Consider the following 24,187-nt stretch of genomic DNA (forward strand, 5'->3'; position numbering starts at 1 on the left):
CATCTTAGAGTCATGGATGAATCTCACTCGTCGGTTCTCGTAGGTCATCCGGGGTTTCAGGGAACCATGGATCTCTGTTCTAGACACTTCTGGTGGCCAGGTATGTCTCAGGAGATCCGCAACCTTGTTAAGGGATGCTCTGTCTGTGCACGCAATAACAGTCGGCGGCGTCCTCCGGAGGGTCCTCTGAGACCGTTACCAGTACCTTCTAGTCTGTGGTCGCAGTTATCGGTAGATTTTATCACTAATCTACCAGAATCCCAGAAGTGCACCACTATCTTAGAGGTTGTCGACCGGTTCTCAAAGATGACACATTTTGTGGCATTAAAGAAGCTACCTTCGGCAAAAGAGTTTGCTCAGATTTTTGTAAAAGAAATAATTTGCCTACATGGGGTTCCCCAAAACATTGTATCTGATCGCGGGGTTCAGTTTGTGTCGCAGTTTTGGCGTGCCTTCTGCAGAAACCTGGGAACGTCGCTTTCCTTCTTCTCAGCATTCCACCCGCAAACTAATGGTCAGACTGAGCGGAAGAACCAAGATTTAGTGCAATATTTACGGTTGTTTGCTGGCGAAAAGGCTCATCTGTGGGCAGAGTTCCTGCCGTTGGCAGAGTTCGCACTAAACAACCGCACTTGTTCTTCCACTGGTGTATCTCCATTCTTTTGTGTATACGGTCAGCATCCTTGCTTCCTTACAGCGATCCCTACTCCATCTGTCTGTCCTGCAGCTGATGCCGCCACAGATACGCTGCAGGGAGTATGGAAAGAGGTACAGAAAAACTTGGAAGCAACGGGGGCTCGTATGCAGTTGCGTAGTGGGAAGAGTCTGTCTGTATCCGAACCTTACAGGGTGGGAAAGAAGGTATACCTGTCTTCTAAAAATCTCAAATTAAGGGTCCCATCTTTGAAGCTGGCGCCGCGTTACGTGGATCCCTTTGCCATCACACGTGTGGTGAACCCGCTGGCTTACGAACTGGATTTGCCAGCTACATGGAGGGTTCACAGGATGTTCCATAAGTCTTTATTGAAACCTTTTGTCCCTTCGGTGCCACATGATCACCTAATGCAAAAGTCGGCAATGAACAATGGCACCAACTACTAGCAGCCGGTGGGCAACAGAGGAGGTGAGTACGGACTGTTCCACACTGTTCTGTGCCCTGTGCGACCCCACAGGTTGCACATATTTAAGGCCGCCCATGACAGCCATATTGGATATCAGTCTTAAACCAGCAAAATGTTGCATCTGAGAACTCCTATAGACTTGGGTTGATAGAAGTGACCAGTAATACAGCCTGCAAGAACATCAATGTGAGTGGATGGAAGAGCAAGCTTGCTTCCGAGTATATTCTGAATTGGAGTAGTATTTATGAAGCTTAAGTTGAACCTCACTTTATCTAGCGACGCGTCTCTGATGTGAAAAGGTAATACGTGATCATTTGATCGCTATCTATACTGGGATAGTGAAACTGAAGAAGCTGGCAGGCAGCTTGCTTCCTTGTAACCTCTCCTGTTGTCGCAGTTGTTTTCTGTCCCCAGCCTGATCACATCAATTCTGTTCCTGAGCTATACCAGGAGATCTGTTTCATCCTGAGCAAGCTTCTATACAAAGCCAGTGACGGCCTTAGAAAAGGGTGACTATGGCTACTAGCAACAGCCGTCCAACACAGGTCACCTTCCTCGCTCCAGAAAAACAAGATGAAGATGTGACACCCAGGAAGCTTGGTAAACTAACAGTGAAATATAACCGCAAAGAGCTACAACGCAGGATTAAACTGGAGGAGTGGATTGATGCTCAAATTCAGGAGCTCTACCCGAGCCAAGTGAGTCTGAGAATGAAATGTTTGTTCTGGTGACTTTTATATAAGTTAATGAACTAGAAGCTTATAGTGCTAATACAATGATATGTTGACTGTATTATATTATTGGGGTCTTATCATTAATCACTGTAATTAGTATATTAAAGCTGGTAATGTAATAAAATTTGCATATTGCGCTGATGTGAACCTGCCTTGAATCAGTATTTCTAGTATCTGCATCATATAACGATTATTAAAATCTCTTTTGCCAACAAGAAAATTTATTATTATTATCATCATTATGTCTTAAATGTTTATCTCGGTTTATACCGGCACCAAGTGGTAGGCCGGACAATGGTCAAGGTAGAGCGAACAAAGCAATGCAGAAATTAAGCCTGTGTCCCATTATTATCTTTTGGCGCATCATTGATATTCAGTTTTATAAACTTTAGTAATTAAAATTATAAACTGGCATTTTTTCCCAGGGATTTTATATAAAGTCCCAGTAGGATATCATAATTTTAATGTGTATTTATTTTTCTTGTACATTTTTTTTTTTATTTTCTTGCTTTTTAAATGTGTTTTTACATTTAAACATTTTCAATTATAGTTAAGACAGATGGTTACGCTACATGTCAAAAACATGTAAGGCCGCCTGCACACGGCCGGGTTGGATTCTGCATACGAGATACCGCAGCAGAATCCGGCCCAGTGCCCAACCAGTGACCCTGCATACCTGTCTGGATCTGTATTGCGGATGTGCGACCTGCGCACATGCACAGCACAGGTACTGCTGCGTCATCACTGGTCGCAATCGATTTCCACTCGTGTAGAGGAAATTGCGTTTCGCCATAGCATGTTATGGACGGCATTTGCTGTGGAATCCAGAGGCAGATGACCGCTCTGGATTCCATAATGTAAATCCACCCATGTGCAGGCAGCCTAAGGTGTATAAAAAATTAAGAGTGCCCTATTTAAAGTTTTCTTTCCTTAATGTATTTTTTTTTTACACGGGGGTTTTTTGCCTTCCTGTGGATCAACATTGCAGGAAAATCGGCTGACCTGGATAAGCAAAAGTCTTTTTTCAGTTTAAAATACCATGTTACTTTAGCATTGCAGTGTATTGCGGAGGCTGAATCACATAGGCCACCATAGATGGCAGACTTGGAGTCCATCTTCAAGCCTCCGTGTGCTTAAGCAACCCATCAACACCCAACAATCACATTGTGAGGGTCCGATGGTTGACAGAGGCAGAAATATACATTGCGTATAAACACTGCACATACGTAATGTAATTGTGTATGTACAGCATTTTGTACGCACCCATAGAAAACAATAGGGCTCAATCACTTGTAATATATGGTAAAATAGAACATGCTGTGTTATTTTTTACTCGCATGTTATACGCTAAGAAAAAATGCTAGTGTGAGTGTAAGGCTACGTTCATACGGAACGGATTTCCAGCGGAATTTTTGCGCATTGGCAGCAAATCCGTCCCGTGTGAACCCAGCCTAACAGCCTAAATCAATGTATTTCAATTACTGCGGCGTACCGCATATTATACGCACGCGCATCACACGCGTAATACGCTATTCAAATATGTTCATGTGAGCCAGCCTTACACTAAACCAGTTACTGACCAACTTGCACACATTCTCACCCAGACCAAGCATTCTCATTTTATATACCAACCTTTTATATGGCTCAGTATCAAACATTTTGGAAAAGTCCAGATACACAAGATCCAATGACTCTCCCGATCCAGTCTAGAACTTACCTCCTCGTAGAAGCTGATCAGGTTGGTTAAATAGAACCAATCACTTGCAAACCCATGCTACTTGTTCATTTCGGTCACATATATCTTCATATAGTGTGCACTTTAAATAGAACTTTACATAAAGAGAAACCCCTCCCTCTTCCCTTTTTTCATGACTGCTTCTGAACAAACAGTAAACCTGTAAGCTAACTGCCCAGCCACAGCTTTCGTCCAACCAGGTCTCTCTAATTCCCACTAAGTCATATTTTTGCTCAGACATTCTTACTTCCAGTTTATCTGCTTTATTAGTCTGATTTCTAGCATTTGTCACCATACAGTTTAAATATTTTTAGTTATTTTTTATTTTAAGTGTATCTCTAGTAATTGTTCTGACATTTCTAAAGGCCAATTTACACCAGCCGATGATCGCAAAAAAAAACAAAAAACGCCAATCGGCGATCGTTTTAGCGATAATCGGTGCGTGTAAATGTGCGCCCATCATCCGCTTTTCAGGTACTGTTAGCTAATCCTTAAATTCAAACTAACCTACAAAACATCCTTCACTTTTATCAGTAGTTCTCCACTGGGGTGGGGGGGGGGAGTGCTGATAGTATTGTTTCTCTGTGAAGAAAAAAAGGATCTGAGCTCAGATAACAGCCTCAGGCTATTAACTTCATTCAGGGAATGCTTCATTTGCATACCTAATTAGTATTTAAAGGGGTTGTCTCGCGAAATCAAGTGGGGTTATGCACTTCTGTATGGCCATATTAATGCACTTTGTAATATACATCGTGCATTAAATATGAGCCATACAGAAGTTATTCACTTACCTGCTCCATTGCTAGCGTCCCCGTCGCCATGGTTCCGTCTAATTTCGGTGTCTTCTTGCTTTTTTAGACGCGCTTGCGCAGATCCGTCTTCTCCCTTCGGCTCCGCTGTATGGCTCATATTTAATGCACGATGTATATTACAAAGTGCATTAATATGGCCATACAGAAATGTATAACCCCACTTGATTTCGCGAGACAACCCCTTTAAGTAACTGAGTAGCTACCTAAATACCAATGATCGCATACCAATGATTTATGCAAAATGATCGCTCAGAGCTGTCACTCAAGCTGTCTTTGAGCAATCTTTGAGTGATCATCAGCCCATGTAAACCAGCCTTAAAGGGGTTGTCCCGCGCCGAAACGGGTTTTTTTTTTTTTCAACCCCCCCCCCCGTTCGGCGCGAGACAACCCCGATGCAGGGAGGTAAAGAAAGCTCACCGGAGCGCTTACCTTAATCCCCGCGCTCCGGTGACTTCTCTACTCACCGCTGAAGATGGCCTCTTCCTCCGTGGACCGCAGCTCTTCTGTGCGGTCCACTGCCGATTCCAGCCTCCTGATTGGCTGGAATCGGCACGTGACGGGGCGGAGCTACACGGAGCTACACGGAGCCCCATAGAAGACTGCAGAAGACCCGGACTGCGCAAGCGCGGCTAATTTGGCCATCGGAGGCCAAAAATTAGTCGGCTCCATGGAGACGAGGACGCTAGCAACGGAGCAGGTAAGTATAAAACTTTTTATAACTTCTGTATGGCTCATAATTAATGCACAATGTATATTACAAAGTGCATTATTATGGCCATACAGAAGTGTATAGACCCACTTGCTTTCATGGGACATCTCCTTTAACTGTGCTAACCCCTCCCACTTCCCCACCCAGGATCACTGACTACTCTATCTATCCTTCTATCTCTGTAGTTGTCCTCCCGCAGTCCTACATTCAAATACTCTTCCAACCTTCTAGCACAGCAGCACCCTCCCCATTGAGATGCAGCTCATCCCTATGGTAGAACCTGTAACCAACATCAAAGTTTGGAGCCACTTGTTTACCTCCCTAATCTCCCGCTGCCTTTCTGGTCTGGCACGTGGTAAATCTAGTATTTCAGAAAATACTACTTTAGAAGTCCTTGCGCTAACCTTATGGCCTAGGTCCCCGAGATTGTTTTCAAGGAACTTCCACCTACCTCTATCTTTGTCATTGGTGCCAAAGTGTACCATGGATGCTGGGTCCTCATCAGCCCCTCGCAGTAACTCTGTCAATTCGATCCATGATTTGTCAGTGCTAGTTTGCTTGTGGCACAGGGTCCTAATTTCTGCAAAACTAACTCTATGCGATATGTATGAAGTATTAAGGGGCAAATTTACCTAAGACCAGTGTTTCATGCTGCAGTGTTTCAAGATGTCAAAAATTTATTAAGAGGCATACACCTCTAAATACATTTGTTGCATTTCTGTCTATCTACACCAGCTATGAGTTGGCATGGATTTGCACAGTAATTTTTACCATTGTAAATCACAAGAAATTTGTTGAGCCATGGTGGCCCTTCCTCTTCCACTATTTCCCACCCAACCCGCTTTTTAAAAAGTGGAGGATAAAAAGTTTCAGGTTTTTTGGCAAGTACATTTTTACACCAAAAATTACCACAAGTACTACAATTCTGGTGCAAGCACCTCCGTAACGTCCCCCCTGAGTGTTGCAAACCATAGGATACATTAGATATCTATTAATATTGACACTGTGTGAGCAATATGCCAGTCTTTCCCCCAGTACAGCGACCACCATATTCTTCAATAAGACATATACTCTTCTAAAAAAATCTGGGTTAAATTTTGCAGTTATTTTAATGCCAAATGCTGCTCAAATTCATTGATTGTATATAACAATTTCTAAGAATCTAAATTTAGTTCCGCTGCTTTCTTACCAAATCTTCAACTTTGCCCTGGTTTTAAAAGATCATTATTATATTATGCGTGTTTCAATTTTCCTTTCTCTTTCTTATCTGGCATCAGAAATTATAGTGTTTTTTTCTATTTTGCTTCCTCATTACAGTTTTATTTACACTATAAAAGAATTGTAATCAGTGCAAAAATAAGATAAATGCAGCAGGTTATCTGCTCAGTTTATCATTCACAGGTGTATTATGTGGTGGTATAAACAGTAGACCATAAAGTACATTCACATTTCGCAGTTAAATTCCATTTTTCCCCCCTTCAACATTTCTGAAATCAGATGGGTAAGTATATCTCTTTATCGTGTGGCAAACTAAGCACAGGGCACACACAATCGCAACCAAAGGAGGACTGGGTACGCACACGGGTCACACAAGTTTCAAGCAGCTGGCCCTGGCTATAGGGAGGTTGACCTGGCCCTACCTAAGCGGGGACATTGCCCCAAAAAGGGCAGCCCAGCGGTCTTCGGATCTGGGCCATAGCTGATCCTAGGAGCCACGCACAAGAACAGGACACATTCACATGCCACATGACAGGGACTGAACAACAGGACACACAGAGCTAGAATACACAGCATACAACAGCCAAAATATAACACTAGTAACAGATAGGAAGCTGAATATAAATACCAGGCATTAGTTGACATTTTGTACAAAACGTGAAAGCTAGCAGGCTACTTCACGGCTCCTGGTTATACTGCTACTCCCTACACTAACCAGGAGTCCGGCAGAACCGGACAGAGTTCACAAAGAACGCTGCACAGGACAGGACACAGATAGCAGCTCACACAGCAAGCTAACACAAAACTGACAGAAAATAAACGAACAAACGGACATGAACCAGCAAGACACAGATCACACAGCAAACTTCAATAGACAAGGATTCATGACTGCTCACCCTGAACACCAGGCAGAGACTGACCAGGAGCTGGGTTTATATGAAAACACAGACCCAGGAGATTGGCTAGCAGGAAGTACCACACCCAGCCAGCTCAATCAATTAACACTGTGAGGGCTATGCTGCTAGGAAGCTTAGAACTACAGATTCCCAGCAGTACACGTAACATCTCTGTTTATTATTTTCATACAGGAGGTCCAGTAACCTACTGTTACGTGTGCGGCTGGGATCTGTGGTACTATGTACTCCTAGCAGGACAGTCAGGCGGTTGAGGGTTAATTGAGCTGGCTGGGTGTGGTACTTCCTGCTAGCCAATCTCCTGGATCTGTGCTCACATATAAACCCAGCTCCTGTCAGTCTCTGGCTGGGTTCCCTAGGGTGAGCACTCATGTTAGTTCTGTGTCCTGTAACTTGCTATCAGTCATGGTCTGTCTTGTTCCCACTCTGATCTGTGTTTGCAAGTAAGTCTATTGTGTGGCTCTGCTTCCCCAAGATTGTCTGGACACCTGTCGTCCTAGTCTGCAGTACATGCAGCCCCCTTTTCCTTCCCCCTGTTCAGGTGCAGCCTCTAGAAATCTTATGTCTTACTCTGGGTGTCAGTTGGTGTAACTGGACACTCCCCTATGTCAGCTTGTGTAGCTGACTGTCTGCCCCCCCCCCCCCCCGGTATGAGGACACATAGACTTGCGGTGAGTTCCTCCTGTGTGCATGTGATTTGAGTGGAGTCTGTCTCGCTGTTTGCCCTGTACTCTGTCCTGTTCCTGATGCAGCTGTCTGTGTGTCCAGTGCTCTGTTCTGTCCTGTTGCAAGCTTTGCTGAGTAATCTGTCTTGCTGGTTCATGTCCGTTTGTACGTTTAATTCTGTCAGTTTCTTGTCAGTTTGCTGTGTGACCTTCTATCTGTGTCCTGTCCTGTTTCAGCTTTCTGTGTGAACTCTGTCCGGTTCTGTTGGACTCCTGGTTAGTGTAGGGACTAGCGGTATAACCAGGAGCCGTGATGTGGCCCGCTAGCTTCCAACATCTTGTACAACATGTCAACTAATACCTGGTATTTATATTCAGCTTATCTGTTACTAGTAGTTGCATTTTGGCTGCTGTATGCTCTGTGTTCTGTCTCTGTGCATCCTGTCCTGTAGCATGTGTATGTCTCCTGTTCTGTGGCGTGGCTCCTAGGATCAGCTAGGGCCGAGTTCCGAAGACCGCTGGGCTGCCCTTATTGGGGCAATGTTCCCCGCTTAGGTAGGGCCATGCCATCCTCCTGGTAGACAGGGTCAGTTGCCTGAAACCTGTGTGAATCCTGTGTGACCGTGGTGCTACCTGTGTGCGTCCATTACATTTCCCATTTTTGGGTGCGATCGTGTGGGCTCCCGTGCTTAGGTTGCCCACACGATCGTAACACCTACAACCCCTTTAAGTCTCCCCCTGATGCAACTTCCATTGCGGAAATACACGGCACAAATGCACGCATTAATAACATTGGCCTTAGGATATGTTCACAGATTGCGAATATACTGTGGGAGTTTTTGCAGAGGAAAATCCATAGTGTATTACAGTAGCACCAAAGTGCATTGCGTTGCTGAAAAAAATCTATGAACTGCCTGGTGGTGCTGATTTTAACTCCATATCAATTTTAGCTGAGGGTTTTTACTTCTGATTTCACTTCTGCAATAATTGAGTAAAAATCTTCATCAAAATCCATGTGTTACATGCAGATTGTGACACAGATCTGCACCAAAATCTATTGCAGAAAATCCTCTACATGTGAATATAGCCTTAGCCTGTGAACTGCAGAAAATATTGTAAATTAAAATTAAAAAAAGGAAAAAAGCGGTACTCACCTACTCAATCTCCTTCCAATCTAACACATATGCTCCTGTAGATGCCCACTGGACTCCCATTACAGGCTACCAGCGATGTTGTACTGTAACGGCACATGACTAATGCAGCTAATTACTAGCCACAGTGCACATGCCATGCTTTCTGGCTTCATCCTCAGCAGGGAGGAGGTTTTTCTTTTTTAGGACAATTTGCTTTTGCTTTTTTGAACTGCTAGACAACTTCCCCAATTAGCACAATAGCTCCAGATGCCAAGCTGTACTCCATGGTTAGAATATAGGCTACCAAGTGTGCACCAGGCGTTGTTCTGGGAGCCGAGCTCTACCTTTCAAAGCCTTCAGAAAGACGGCAGTCGGAGGTAAAGCAAACATGGTCAGGGTCAAGCAAAGAAGAGCTCACCCTTGATCTGTCATTCATATATACATCCATGCCAGGGTCAGGGTCAAGCAAAGAAGAGCTCCCCCTTGGTCTGTCATTCATATATACATGCATGCCACCAAAGCTGTATGGAGCCATCACACCCACCGTACAAGGGGAAGGACAGCTAGAACACCTATCTGGCCTATAAGGAAAATTGTGTCCGGCGTCACCAGTTCACCCTGTTTCCCTGTAAATAAGACATATCCCAAAAATAAGACCTGGCATGATTTTTCTGGATTTTTGAGGATGCAGAATGCTTTTTCAGGATTTTTGAGGATGCTTGAAGTATAAGCCCCAGTCCAATATTGAGCCCTAGTTACAATTAATAAAAAAAAGACAATATAAATAGTGTCCAGGCAGCTATACATGTAAAGTAAAATCTATTGGAGCAAAAATTAATATAAGACACGATCTTATTTTCGGGGAAACATTATATATATAAAACTTTTGGGGAGGGCATGCTATTTCGTGTGATTGTGCAAATGCTCATTTGGGTGAGAGCAGGTAGAACCCCCTTGTCCTCACTAAATAAATATGCTGATAGAACGAGGTTGCACAGTGATTTTCTTTGAAAATATTAGTGTAATGGCAATGATACAAATACAAATACAGCAGCCGGCTCAACATAATTAGAACCCTTCTGCACGGAGAGCTCTTTCTACCAAAGAGTGCAGATAGAACCGTATTGCTCTAATGCTGCAGTTCATCTACGTAACATGAATACGAAACTATAACTAACCTCAGTTTTTATATACTGCTCCAAAACTAAGTTTAGAACATAAATATGGTACCAGAACCAAACTCAGTACATAAATACAGTTTCAGAACCAAGATCTATATACCTTTTCCATATGACCAATTTCAGTTGAACATACTACGGGCACATTTTTGAAACTATATGGATCTTTCACAATGTAAGTTCAGCGGTTGGGTCAGGGCACTTATCCATATTACAGGCACATTTGAGTTTGAATCAAACTGGCCTGACAGTAATTACAGTGCATTTATCCCCAGTGATCACAGGTGATGACTTCTCTGATTGGAGTTGTCCCTTCTCTTCTCTATATGGGTCCAAACTGCTGGACTTCTTCCAGCCACAACTCATCTCTGCATACTTTCCCCATCCTGCTGTGAACTTTACTGATCCTCTCAGTACACTCCCTATAGTTCTAGAGATACCTCTGTTGCCCCACTTTGTTATAGTGACCTCTCTGAAGCCCCACTTGGTAATAGTGCCCCCTCTGTGGCCTCACTTGATACTAGTGCCCCTCTATGGCTTTCCCTAGCCAATGGTTTCCCCTCTAGGTAATAGTCCCCCCTTGTGAAACCTCCTATGCATAATGGTGCCATCTTCTTCCGAACCTCCAGAAACATCATATCAATCCTCATAACTCACTCAATGATGTACTGACTATCTTGTGATGAATGCAGAGAATCTGACTCTTCCCCCATCTCTTGCTCTAAAAAGTACAGAGTATTCAAGAAACAGGGGAGGAGTCAGGTTCTCTGCATATAACCGCAGCATCTAGAACTACACTGAGTGACTTACAAGGATAGATGTAATGTGTGGTGGTGACAACAGCAGATATAGGTTTCCCCTGGTCCAGCAGCAGGGAGAGCAGCAGGCAGGAAAAAAACAAGTCATCCTCATAGAACTGTAGGAGTTTTTTAGACCAAAAAAAGTTGTGTCGATGAAAATTGTAAAAGTGTCATCATAAATTTCTTAATCGTTTCATCCAACAGGCATCTCCAAAAAGAAATGTGAGGCATATAATTAGTGGTCATGACTTATAGACATCATCATCAATCTATCGATTTAGTCGTGTCCGACTCTCGGTGACTTTATAGGTGAACAATAAAACATTATGATTATGTGATTGGCTGCTCTTAGGACTAGTTGTAATGTCTGCAACAGTCGCTTGATGATGACCTGTAGGAACTCATACTCTGTCCCATTCCCTAGATAACGCTGTTTGCCATGTAGGGGGAACACTTGAGCCTGTAGAATCTTAGTGTGTCTTGTCAGCAACTATGGGGACTAAAGAAAAGAAAAAATAGAATTAATAAAGTTTTATTTTCATTATTAAATTTATAAAATATTAAAAGTCCTTTACAGATTCCACTGATTAGTTAGGATGCTGGCAATTGTTACTCACATATGACTGAGCATAGAGCTGCTGGTGGTGGAACTGCTGCTGCTCTCCTCTGCCGGCTACTCCTAAACAGAAAGCACAAACATCTGTAGCTGTACAGCTTTTCCTTGGAGAAGGTCCATGCTTGGCTGTTCTATTCACCAGGTTGAATTTGTCATTCACAAACTTTATGATATTGCTTTTAAAACAAGCAGCACACCTGCTGTCTTGTATAGCTAAATTTTTGGTAACTGTACAGCTGTTCCTTGGAGCAGGCCCATGCTTGAGTGTTGTGTTCTTATTATGTTTTCAGTAACACACCTGGGCTACAATTGACCCTTACACCATTGTACACTGTTTTGACCAATTTTGGGGAGGAGGACAGTGTTCCTTGGATGTGTGGCTGTAATGCCATTAAATTTGGGGGGCTTTTGCTGCATTGTCGAGCAAATTAGTGAACCCAATTTTTACTCTCATTGACTTTAATGAGAGTCTGAACTGACCGTCCCAATTGACAATGATTTTCGTGAAATCAGCCCGTTAGTGAAACTGATGTTTCTACTAGTCGTTCATCACTTCTGAAATGAAGATGAGTCCGATGAAGCTCATACATATTTATATATACACACTCTCCCCACCTTTCTTTTTCCTCCAGATGCTGATTTTCTGGTCCCTCTGTGCACACAGTTGGATTTATGTCCAGTATGGCCCTGTAAAGCTTCAAAAGTAAGATTTGTAAAACTACTAAACTGATCAGTTTAAGTGTCAGACTGCTGATATTAGTGTGTCTGTCACTATACCCTGCTACCTGCATCTTAGAGGACCTGATGGGTTCTCTTAAAAAACACACCCACACCCACTTAGTATTGTCATATAGCAAAAACCGTAAACAGCGTAAAAAAAAGTCCAAATTGCTGTTTTTTTCATTTCCCCCCCCCCCCCCCCTCCAAAAAAGGAACACAATTTAATCAATAAACCCCGGAGTAACCTAAAAACTACAACTGGTCCAACAAAAATTTGCTCTCATATTAACTATGTCAAGAGAATAATCAAAAAGGTAAGCTCTCAGAACACAGTGATGAAAAAGCAAACAATTTCTGCGTTCTTAAGGCTAGAATAGCTGTGTACTTAATGGATTAAATATATGTATTATTGATGCTTTTCAGATCTAGATCGAATATAAAATGAAACGACCAAGATTATTTTTTTTTTCTCCAAGAAAAATCAGACTGCTCAAAGAAATCAAACAAAATGCTCTAATTATCTCATGTTTGCCCCAAATGTCCTACAACAGGATGAGCTCCGGGATGAAGCCGATGAGCTGGACATTGATGTCGATGATCTACTGGATCTTTCATTTGAGGAGCAAAAATCTAGACTTCAGGTACTGGATCTACAGATTATAATTCATAAGTAAGATTCACAAATGACTACCATGGGCCTAATCCCCAATGCAGACTGCCCAAGTTGCTTGATGAGTGCAGGCACAATCATGCATACGTTTTGGGAATGCCATGTTTTACAGACCTATTGGAGAGATATCCTTGAGTTTATGGAAGCGCACCTAGGGGCCCCCTGCATCCTAAAATTTGTCTCTTTGACCTTGTGGAGGACATTCCGGTTGACACAGTAACACGCACTTTATATAAATTGCTGTTCTTTTACGCTAAAAAACTTATAATATTATTTAACTGGAAACATCAAAAAAACCTACAAGGGCTGCTTGGCAGCGTAAAGTAAATGGGGTATAAATTGACATATACGGCCCGAGATTTCCCCGCCAAATTTGCTAAGGTATGGGGCCGATAGGTTGACTGCCCTAATACTGCATCAGACGTATCAGACTAGCTTCTTGGCCAAAGGGAAATTTGGAGGTTTTTATTTTTCCACTCCTCACAATGGGCAAGGATATTGAATGCTTGCTGTGATGACGGTCATGTCGTGGGTGAAACTTTTGTTTTTATATTTTAGTTACTACTATTTCTCAGGTTGGGAATCCTGGGTTCTGTTTTTAGGGGGAATTAAATAAAAGGTTATACGTAATTACAAAGGACGGGAACAGTATGCTGCTGCTATTTCTTCCTATGCATGTTTGTATTATATTGTATGAGAATACCACATAAACGTTCCTTTAAAAAAATTAAAAAAAAAAAAAGAATTCAAAATGACCTTTTTTAGTAACACTGCGGGCTTGTCTGCTTGTTAGATGATATTTACTTATACATTGCCAGTTGCATAGTTTTGGTAACTTATCCTGTGGTAAGTAAATAAAGGTGATTTATTGTAATAATTAGAGATGAGCGAGCACGCTAAGATAAGTCAGTTACTCGAGCGAGCCTTGCTCTTCTCGAGTAACTGCATTCTTGTTAGAGCGTGCTCGGGGGTGGGGTGGGGGGAGAGAGAGAGAGATCTCTTTCAATCTCTCTCCCGCTACCACCCGCTATTCCCTGCCGCCCCTACAAGCACGCTCTGACAGGAATGCAGTTACTCGAGAAGAGCAAGGCTCGCTCAAGTAACTGACTTATCCAAGCGTGCTCGCTCATCTCTAGTTATAATCTATTATAATGTGATTATCAAACTGTAATTTAAATTATCTGTTGTAATTTGATTCTGAAGAGGTATACTTAGAGATCGCTGTTACAAAAGAGGATGCTTGCTTAACTCGATAAGGACCAAGTGCTATAAATTTACGGGGCTTGCTCCCGTGCTTTAGTCCAGGCCGATAGTAAAAATACGGCGCAGAAGTAAGGGTCCTTTTACATGCCAAGATAATCATTCAAAAGGTTGAAAGATTAAAAGATTTAGTGATGTATTTGCATAAAGTATTAATGGATTCAATGGCTTTAAACCTCTTCATTTGCATGTAAGAGGACCTTTAATCACCTTTTTCTTCCATGAGTTGTTTGCTCAGCTGGGTGTGTATTAAACACACGCCCAGCTGAGTAAAAATCTGCTGGCAGATTCCATTGTTCTCCTCATGGCAGAGTACACTGTGTACTCATTATGTATGCAAAGCAAACACAATCAGTACACTGTTATCCTGCAGTCTTTTGAAAGATGAGCGAAATTCATTCAAATGAAATGATTTTGCTAAGTCTTTCAGCGGCTTCAACAATGGATTTATGCGGAGCTAAAATCCACAGTTCAAACAAAAAGCGCACAATGCCTGCGTTTACATGTTACGACTATTGCTCATTTTCGGCCGTTTGAATGAATTTTGAAAAATAATTGTTGCGTGTAAAGGAGCCTTGAAGCTCCTGCAATGTAGCAGGTCAGGTCCTGGGCTGTTTTAACCACTTCTGCCTTCTCTCTTGCAGGCTGATGATGAACTAATTCCTGTACTTTATTTTAGCACAAATTCTATTAATTTAAAAAATAAGCAACTATAAATTAAAAAAAGAATTCCTAGCTTTTTACCTCCAATAAAACAAAAAAACAGGAAACAAATTCAGTTAAAAAACATATTAAAAAATAGCCTCATATGTCATGGGAAAATGGTTGCTGTAAAACCATCACATGGGTAAAAGGCCTTAAAAGTGTCTGGTCCTTTTGGACTGAAACACCCTAATCCTTAAGGGGTTAAGGAAGACTTGCAGCTTTGGCCTCAGTTTCAATAAAAACAGAGTAGGGTTGTATCTAAATGCTGTTTTTAACATTACTGATAGAACTCCAGGATGAAGACCATAGACGGGGTACGCAACGCAATATGAGTGAAGCCAAAGTGTCTTGCATAGGTTCATATGAACGCATTGTTCTCCATAATAATCATATCACTAGTTTATATTTTTATTCTCAGGATATCCTTCATGAATGTACCAGACCAACAGAAGTGAGTAACATTCTATTAGAATGGAAAATATTGTTTGCTAAATCTATCATATCAACAGATTGCATCATATGCAAAACAATAGAATTTTTGGGATCTAAGGACCCTGACTGATCAACAGAACAATTGGGTCACGATGCTTGCTGGAGAGCTGCGGACCCTTTTCTGCAGTACCAGGCACAACTAAGTACTGCAACTCACACCTGTTCAGTAAAGACATATGTGTATAAACATCACAATGTTGGGTACTTTACAGAAAGGGCTGCAGTGATCCAGTGAGTATTAATTCTCGTGAACAGTTGAGCTCTGGAGATGGGAAAACCAATAATCATACATTGATAGCTTAATTCTAAGGCCATCTATTTAAGATCCCTTTAGGCTGGGTTAGGCATATCACCTCAGTTTTACATGGGTAGCATAGTCAGAAGGGAAGACAGAAGTCAGCAACAGGAGGTTTCGGTTTGCAGTACAGATTGATGACACGGGTAGTGTATTCAGAAGGGAAACCAGAAGTCAGTACCAGGAGGTCTTGTAGAGATAGCAGACGAGCAGGCAAAGTGGAGCTTGATCAATTAATCACACACACTGAGGGAGTAGCAGGGCCAGGCTTTTATAGGAAGTGCAATCAGGAACAGAGGTGGTGTCAGGATTGGGAGGCAGGGACTTAGATAACTGGGACCAGGGAGCAAGACTGAGAGTCATGCAAGTGAACTATCCATGGGCTGGATAGCTCAGTAGTGAGAGCTACTGACTGGAGTGCAGGAGGTCTCAGGTTTGATCCCTGACAGTGTTTTTCTCCCATCTGGCTAAAGTTACTTTTAAAAACTAGTACATTTCAATATATCTTAGTATGATAATCATGTAGAGAAGCTGTACGATAGGGACGCTAAATATCATGTTTTGCTTTCCAGGAATTTACTATGGAGCTGCTTGGGCGTCTAAAGGGATTGCGGAAACTATCGGACTTACAGCACAAATAACACAAGAAATTTTTCAGATTCAGATCATTATGGCAGGCAGGAGGATCAGCAATGTATTGCGTTATGGTGCAGTCCTGTTAACACAAAGCTAAAAGAAACACAAATGATAGACCAATGCTGTGATGCTCCCATTAGTCCTTCTCATCAGTACGTCAAAGTCATATTAAGTATTCAATTCATTTCAATCAATACAATATCAATATTACTGTTCAGTATACTGTGAAGACCTCAGAAACTGGCTAAACCAGGTCATCCAAGTCTTGGCATCATTTGTCACCTGCATTTCAATTCATTTTAATTTAAAGCTGATTTAAAAGGGGTTGTAACAAAATACAACCAGTCTTACTAAATGCCGCTGAGCTCAGTGTGTATGTACCAAAGAGGTCCCCATAGCAGTGGCTATGGGTCTACTGGAAGAGAGGATCATCCTTGGTTAAATTCATTCCCTATGCTATAAGGTGGCAAGTACCTGAGCTGGACTCCTTCTCGACTGCTAGCATACAAGCGGCCTAATGGAAGTGGTAAAGAGTATGGAGGAAGAAAGAAGACTTAGAACTTTCTTTCCAGGGTGATAAAACCTGACGCCATAATACGGGCCCTGTTTGAACTCTGCTATGAGACCACTGTGCGGATATGCAATACCAGACAAAGCTCATAGACAAAGATAGTGCTGTTTATGGGAAAATCATTTCTAATATACTGTATTACGGTTTTGCCTCCTTCAGTGGCTTTTGCTCCTTGGCTGTTAATGGGAGGTGGAGGCAGATAGGGCTTACACTGACATTCTTACTTACGGTAGTAAAAATTAAAAACTATTTAAGGCTATTATGTTAGAATCTGCTAAAATATTACTCACTGCGTTGTATAGCAGCATCCTAATGTAATTAGACATTTTAGAAAACCTAGGACAGAACTATAGGAAGAAGTACAAATAAAAGATAAAGGTGGTTTCACACCTGCGCTCCAGAGTTCCGGTTTCCTGCTCTGTTCGGGGAGCAGGAAAGGGGAGTCACCTGGCTGAACTGGTGAATCTGCAAGTCAAGTTGGTTGAAGATAGGGTTTTTTTTTTACAGACATCAGGCTTGTTCACACCGGGTCAATTTCTGTCCATAATAATCAGTTTGCATCATATGAATGTAAGTCTACATCCAGCTGTACTTCGGTTTTGTGGAGCATGGTGCCATAATAGGGCACTTACAGGGGTTCATTGCACCCTACTGTACCTCTATATGATTTCAGTTTTATACAAAGGCATATGGAGGAGAAGCTATACAGAGATTGTTGAATATTGCATACTGTATCTCCAGGGTAGAACATCTCCAAGATAGATCACTTGACACAGCCTAGGTCACAGCACATGGAGTGTCTGCAGTTGCATACCAGGAAATCTGACAATTAAATTTATTACTACAATTTATTGGCGGATCATTTTATTAATTCAGTAGGTGGGCAATTGCACAGAGCAAATTCCTGTCCACATTTTTTTTAGAATGTCAACATTACTGGAGTTTTTCCACTAATGATATTTATCTCCTATCCCCAGCAATCCTAAGATTTGTGCACCCAAGGTTCCCCATGAGAATGGAACAGTGATACAGTGGATGGAGAAGTGATCATGCATTGGCAATACCACTCCATTCACAGCTCCCACTAGTTCTAACCACCAGCGATCAGACATTTAACCCCTTTCCTGTGCATGCCATGTTTTGTAGGAAACCGACAACTCCTTCTAGGTGCTCGATTTTGTTTCTTACAGAGAGTATGCGTGTGTCTGTGTGTATATTATATATATACACACACACACCAATAAATTTGTCTGAACCGCTGTGGTTCCCTCATTCGAATTAACTCAGAATTATTTATTTGCCATGGGTGCCAGGTGATGTTTGTGCTGAGCGACATGTTCTGAAAGGTGCTCTGTCTTATATCACAACCCCTTTAAGTTTTAAGTTCAGTTCAGCTACCTTTTCCTCTCTTCCATACCCCCCCTCCCAAAATTATTTTATATACACACACACACGCATACACAGTGTTGATGTATAGCATATGATGTATCTACATATGGTAGATACCGGCTCTACTGGGACACTCTGTAAAGTAACCATATAACTGATTACAATCACAGAAATTGGCCGTTACTTACTGGGTGAGGAGTGCATATAGATGCATCCTCTCACCATGCAGGTAGCTGACTACCAAATGGAGGAGCCAATAATAATTTGGTAGTCAGCTACCTGCATGGTGAGAGGATGCATCTATATGCACTCCTCACCCAGTAAGTAACGGTCATTTTCTGTGATCGTTTTAAATTTTTTGTTTCCCCTTCTGTGACATATAACTGATTACAGTGCAGTTACCTCCAGTAATCATTGAATTTCTCCAATCAGCCCAGACCACCATGATGGCTTCCCCTAGTCAAAACCTGTTTCTGCAAAATGACACACAGACATATTTGGTTCCTTGCTTTTCTAGCATTCTCCTGACTTTTTCCACACTTCTACACGAGATAGTAATAATGCCACCTGTGATACCCCACGCAAGAAAAATAGTATCCCACTTTTTGTGCCCTATTCAGTAATAATTCCCTGTTTTGCCTCCAGTCAGTAATAATGACCTTTTTGTGCCAGTTAGCAATAATACTTCCTTTTGCCACCTTTTAGAAATAATGTCTCTTTTTGTCACATTTAGAGATAATGCTACCTATTGCCCACTTTTAGGTATAATGCTATTGTTTGCCTCTTTAGATATGTCATTTTGCCCCCATTTAGATATAAATACCACTCTGCCCCCTTTGGATATAATACTACATATTCTCCCTTTTAGATATATTGCCACTAGAGATGAGCGAGCACCAAAATGCTCGAGTGCTCGTTACTCGAGTCGAACTTTCAGTGATGCTCGAGAGTTCGTTTCGAGTAACGAACCCCATTGAAGTCAATGGGCGACTCGAGCATTTTTGTATATCGCCGATGCTCGCTAAGGTTTTCATTTGTGAAAACCTGGGAAATTCAAGAAAGTGATGGGAACGACACAGAAACGGATAGGGCAGGCGAGGGGCTACATGTTGGGCTGCATCTCAAGTTCCCAGGTCCCACTATTAAGCCACAATAGTGGCAAGAGTGAGACCCCCCGCACTGTCAGCGTAAAGATCGTTCTCCTCTGCCACAGCTGTAACAGAGCTGCCCCTGAGCCAATCAGAGGCAGCACTCACTCACCCATTCATGAATTCATGAATGGGTGTGAGTGAGACCTGCCTCTGATTGGCTCAGCGCTGAGCCAATCAGGGGCAGGTCTGACTCACACCCCCTTCACACCCACTGCAGGCCAGCCGAGCTGAACTCCGTCTGCCGGGACAAGGTGAGTATATATATATTTTTTTATTTTTACACATTTCTGAATGAATTGCAGGGAAGAGCTTATATATTTAAGCCCTTTCCGACAATTCATCCTGCGATCGCCGGCAGTCCATTGCTTTCAATGGAGTCGGCTGTATTGCCGGCTGCATTGAATTCAATGGGCTAACATCGTTCTGCCGGGACAAGGCAAGTATATATTTTTTTTATTTTTACACATTTCTGGATGAATTGCAGGGAAGGGCTTATATATTTAAGCCCTTCCCGACAATTCATCCCGCGATCGCCGGCAGCCCATTGCTTTCTATGGAGCCGGCTGTATTGCCGGCTCCATTGAATTCAATGGTCAGTGCTCGTTTAATCGAGACGAGTACCGCGTGGTGCTCGTCTCGAGTAACAAGCATCTCGAGCACCCTGAGGGTGAAGTCACACGAACGTATATCGGCTCGGTTTTCACGCCGAGCCGATATACGTTGTCCTCGTGTGCAGGGGGGGGGGAGGATGGAAGAGCCAAGTGCAGGAACTGAGCTCCCGCCCCCCTCTCTGCCTCCTCTCCACCCCTCTGCACTATTTGCAATGGAGAGAGGCGGGGCGGGGCTAATTCTCGGAACTTAGCCCCACTCCCACCCCGCCTCTTCCCATTACAAATAGTGCAGAGGGGCGGAGAGGGGGCCGGGAGCTCTTCCATCCTCCCCCCACTGCACACGAGGACAACGTATATCGGCTCGGCGTAAAAACCGAGCCGATATACGTTCGTGTGGCTTCACCCTAATACTCGAACGAGCATCAAGCTCGGACGAGTATGCTCGCTCATCTCTAATTGCCACCTTTTTTCCTCATTTAGATTAAATGCTACCTCATGCCTGCTTTTGGATATGCCACATTTTGCTCCTTTTACAATATAGATGCCACATTTTGCTCCCCTTTTACAGTATAGGCATCACCTTTTACCTACAGTTGCTACCTTTTGCCCTTTTTTTAAACTTACAGATGTCACCTTTTGTCCCTTTCAACCTACAGTGTACTCTTATATATATGGTAAAAAAAAAACAAAAAAAAAACAGTACATACTTCCCCTATTGCTGCAGTTGTCGTGCTGTCTCTAGTTAACTTTTGGGTTGTTCAATCACATAACACACACGATCACAGCACTCAATCCATAGTCTCAGCATTAGTGATGCCAGGGAATGTCTGCAACAACCATTTGTGTGTCACATGATCACAACCAGCAAGTCAGTTGCAGACTATGCGCCAACTACAGTGCCCGGGAAGCAACAGTAGGTGAGTATATACTGTTTTTTATTTCATTGATCAGGTTTTAACTAAAATAAAAATAGGGAAGGTGGGGGGGGGGGGGGAGGTAGAAGTGTGCCTGACCCAACAGTCTGGGACCCTTCCCCTTCTAGGATTCTATGCAGCTGATCTGATGTGGCATGTCCTCCCTATGCAGATTTGTTTGGTGACCTTACCCCCTCCTTTGAAGGTGTGAAATCCATTGTGAAAATCTTCATTATAGTGCCACTCTCATGCAGCCTGCTTTTTACCGTGATTAGCACAGTATTTGAAACGCAGAACTAAACGCGGTACAATGCCTCCATTGATTGCAATGGGGCTTCACAGTCTAGCACTTAAAGGGGTTGTCCCGCGCCGAAACGGGTTTTTTTTTTTTTCAATAGCCCCCCCGTTCGGCGCGAGACAAACCCGATGCAGGGGTTAAAAAAGAAAACCGGAGAGTGCTTACCTGAATCCCCGCGCTCCGGTGACTTCTTACTTACCTGGTGAAGATGGCCGCCGGGATCTTCACCATCGGTGGACCGCAGGTCTTCTGTGCGGTCCATTGACGATTCCATCCTCCTGATTGGCTGGAATCGGCGCGGGGCGGAGCTACGAGGAGCCGCTCTCCGGCACGAGCGGCCCCATTCAGAAAAGAAGACCGGACTGCGCAAGCGTGTCTAATCCGGCGATTAGACGCTGAAAATTAGACGGCACCATGGAGACGAGGACACTAGCAACGGAACAGGTAAGTGAATAAGTTCTGTATGGCTCATAATTAATGCACAATGTACATTACAAAGTGCATTAATATGGCCATACAGAAGTGTATACCCCCACTTGCTTTCGCGGGACAACCCCTTTAAACGTGGCATTTCTAACAAATGACGAAGCTAGGCTGCTATGTTGTGAAACTAGGCTGTCATTAGTAGTAAATCCAGGTTTACTTTGGGCATTGACGTGATCATGTCTGGAGACCTCGGGGTGAGTGCCTCAATCCTGCCTTTGCTGTGAAGTCGGCACACTGCCCCCACTGCTGGTGTGATGGTCTGGGGGGCCATAGCATATGACAGTCGGTCACCACTAGTAGTGGTACGAGGGACAATGACAGCTCAGCGATATGTTCAGGACATCCTGCAGCCACATGTGTTCCTCTCATGATGGCTTCCAAGAGGCATTTTCCAACAGGATGATGCTCGGCCACACCCACACACACACACACTCAAGGGGGTCACAAGAATGTCCCCACAACATTGTCACACTTCCATGACTGCCCGGTTGTCAGATTTATTACCAATAGAACATGTGTGGAACAATCTGGGATGCCAACTTCATCAGCCTACTACTTTGCATGATCTAGAGGCTCAGTTACAGCAAATGTGGAATGATTTACCGCAGGATACTATATGGAACCTGTATACCTCCATGACCAGCTGTATCTCAACTTGCATCCAAACTAGAGGCGTTACAAAAGAGTACTAGAGCCTCCATGCCCGTATCACATCTTGTATCCAAGCTAGAGTTGGTACAAAAGAGTACAAGAGCCTCCATGCCCGCCTGTGTCACATCTTGTATTCAAGCTAGAGGCAGTCCAACAGGGTAGTAGCTAAAGTACACGACAACTGCAGCACTTCAAGGATATAGCATACCCTCTACGTTCTTCAAGATTGCGGTTATTACAGCGAGGAGATCAATGCAAAGCCCAGTAGGGTCCGGATCAAGACCCAAGATCAAAGTCCAACAGGGTAGTAGAGCCTCCATGCCTGCCCATATCACATCTTGTATCCAAACTAGAGGTGGTACAACAGGGTACTAGAGCCTCCATGTCCGCCTGTGTCACATCTTATATCAAAGCTAGAGGTGATACAACAGGGTACTACTAGAGCCTCACACCTGCCCGTATCGCATCTTGTATCCAAGCTAGAGGTGGTACAACAGGGTACTAGAGCCTCCATGCCCGCCTGTAACTCATCTTTTATCCAAACTAGAGGCGGTACAACAGGGTACTAGAGCCTCCCTTCAGGGTTTCAGTTTTCTGCAATAAATGATCTTTTTGCTCCGATATGTAATCCCTTACTTATATCAATGTTACAATCACATATGGAAAGTTTCATGGGATTCCAACAACTTCTAGGGGAGGAATTTTTTGACAAGAAATGCATACCATATTAAACTTTTTCACATCCATTTGTATCTCGTGATTAAATATATTGGGCTGTAATCCTTTCACTGCTGGAAAGGTGACCTGTGCTCTGCATGCTACAGTGATGACAATTTCGACTTTAAGGCCACTTTCACAGGATCGTGAAAATCGTGCAATATTTGTGCGTTGTGAGATGCACAAATCTCACAGGAATATGATCCCCATTCTATTGAATGGGGTCATATACATGAGCAGGAAAAAAAAGTTGCATGTCCTATCTTTGAGCGTTTCCTCAGAACACATCACCCATTGTTTTCAACTGGACCGGAAAACACATTGCCCGGCGTGCGATGCGCGTTTTGCCATTGAAAAGAATGGGAAACACTCGTCAATCCTCTGACGCGGCTGAAAGCCACGCCAGAGGATTGTAAGTATACTGAAGTGATGGGAGGCGTTTTTCACAGAAAAATGCCATGCATCCGCAGGTACCTCACATGTTGGCGAGCGCGAGAGCATGCTTGTCCATGTGTAGGAAGCCCAAGGATTATTCAATGTAAACATTCTATGGCCACTGAGCCCTGTAGCAGGTAAAACACTACAACAGGGCTATGAAGGGGCCCCATTACACACTAAGTCTACTGGGGGATTTTCAACAGACAACAGCTCAGGGGGCTTGTACGGTGACAGGAAGAAGGCATCATATTGGCTGTCATTTGTAAATTCATGGCAGTGGTGAAAGGAACCCTTGGACTCTTCTAGCTTCTAGGTCCCGCAATTGCGACCCCTATTGCTATGCCACTGCTCAGGGAGGGTGTTGCAATCTGTTTGTACACTTGCACAATGGCAAGCCCAGTCACAGACTTGACTTGCCTGTGGATCCCCATGCCATATTCTTTCTAAACTTAATAACCCCAACTTTGATAAGTTCTCTGGGTATTGTAATCCAGTCACTCCATTTATTACTTTAGTTGCCCGCCTTTGTATCCGCTCAAGCTCTGATA

The 24,187-nt window shown here is 43.2% G+C and overlaps 1 protein-coding gene across 1 annotated transcript; it reads left to right on the forward strand.

Moving 5' to 3' along the window:
• The first annotated feature begins 1,555 nt into the window (after positions 1-1,555).
• On the forward strand, positions 1,556-17,338 carry PPP1R14D (protein phosphatase 1 regulatory inhibitor subunit 14D). Its single transcript, XM_066605856.1, has 4 exons — positions 1,556-1,819; positions 12,907-12,996; positions 15,409-15,441; positions 16,350-17,338. Exons 1-4 carry the CDS (start codon positions 1,637-1,639, stop codon positions 16,416-16,418), a joined length of 375 nt encoding a protein of 124 aa, XP_066461953.1. The 5' UTR covers positions 1,556-1,636; the 3' UTR covers positions 16,419-17,338.
• Positions 17,339-24,187: the final 6,849 nt, after the last annotated feature.

The sequence above is a fragment of the Eleutherodactylus coqui genome, chromosome 6 (genome assembly GCF_035609145.1).
Source record: "Eleutherodactylus coqui strain aEleCoq1 chromosome 6, aEleCoq1.hap1, whole genome shotgun sequence".
NCBI classification, from domain to species: domain Eukaryota; kingdom Metazoa; phylum Chordata; class Amphibia; order Anura; family Eleutherodactylidae; genus Eleutherodactylus; species Eleutherodactylus coqui.

Bases quoted from the DNA above. Each gene is read 5' to 3' on its own strand.
- PPP1R14D (XM_066605856.1), top strand. From the start codon at position 1,637: ATGGCTACTAGCAACAGCCGTCCAACACAGGTCACCTTCCTCGCTCCA. The intron at 1,820-12,906 runs GTGAGTCTGAGA...GTCCTACAACAG, and splicing joins AGGAGCTCTACCCGAGCCAA to GATGAGCTCCGGGATGAAGC. The intron at 15,442-16,349 runs GTGAGTAACATT...TTTGCTTTCCAG, and splicing joins AATGTACCAGACCAACAGAA to GAATTTACTATGGAGCTGCT.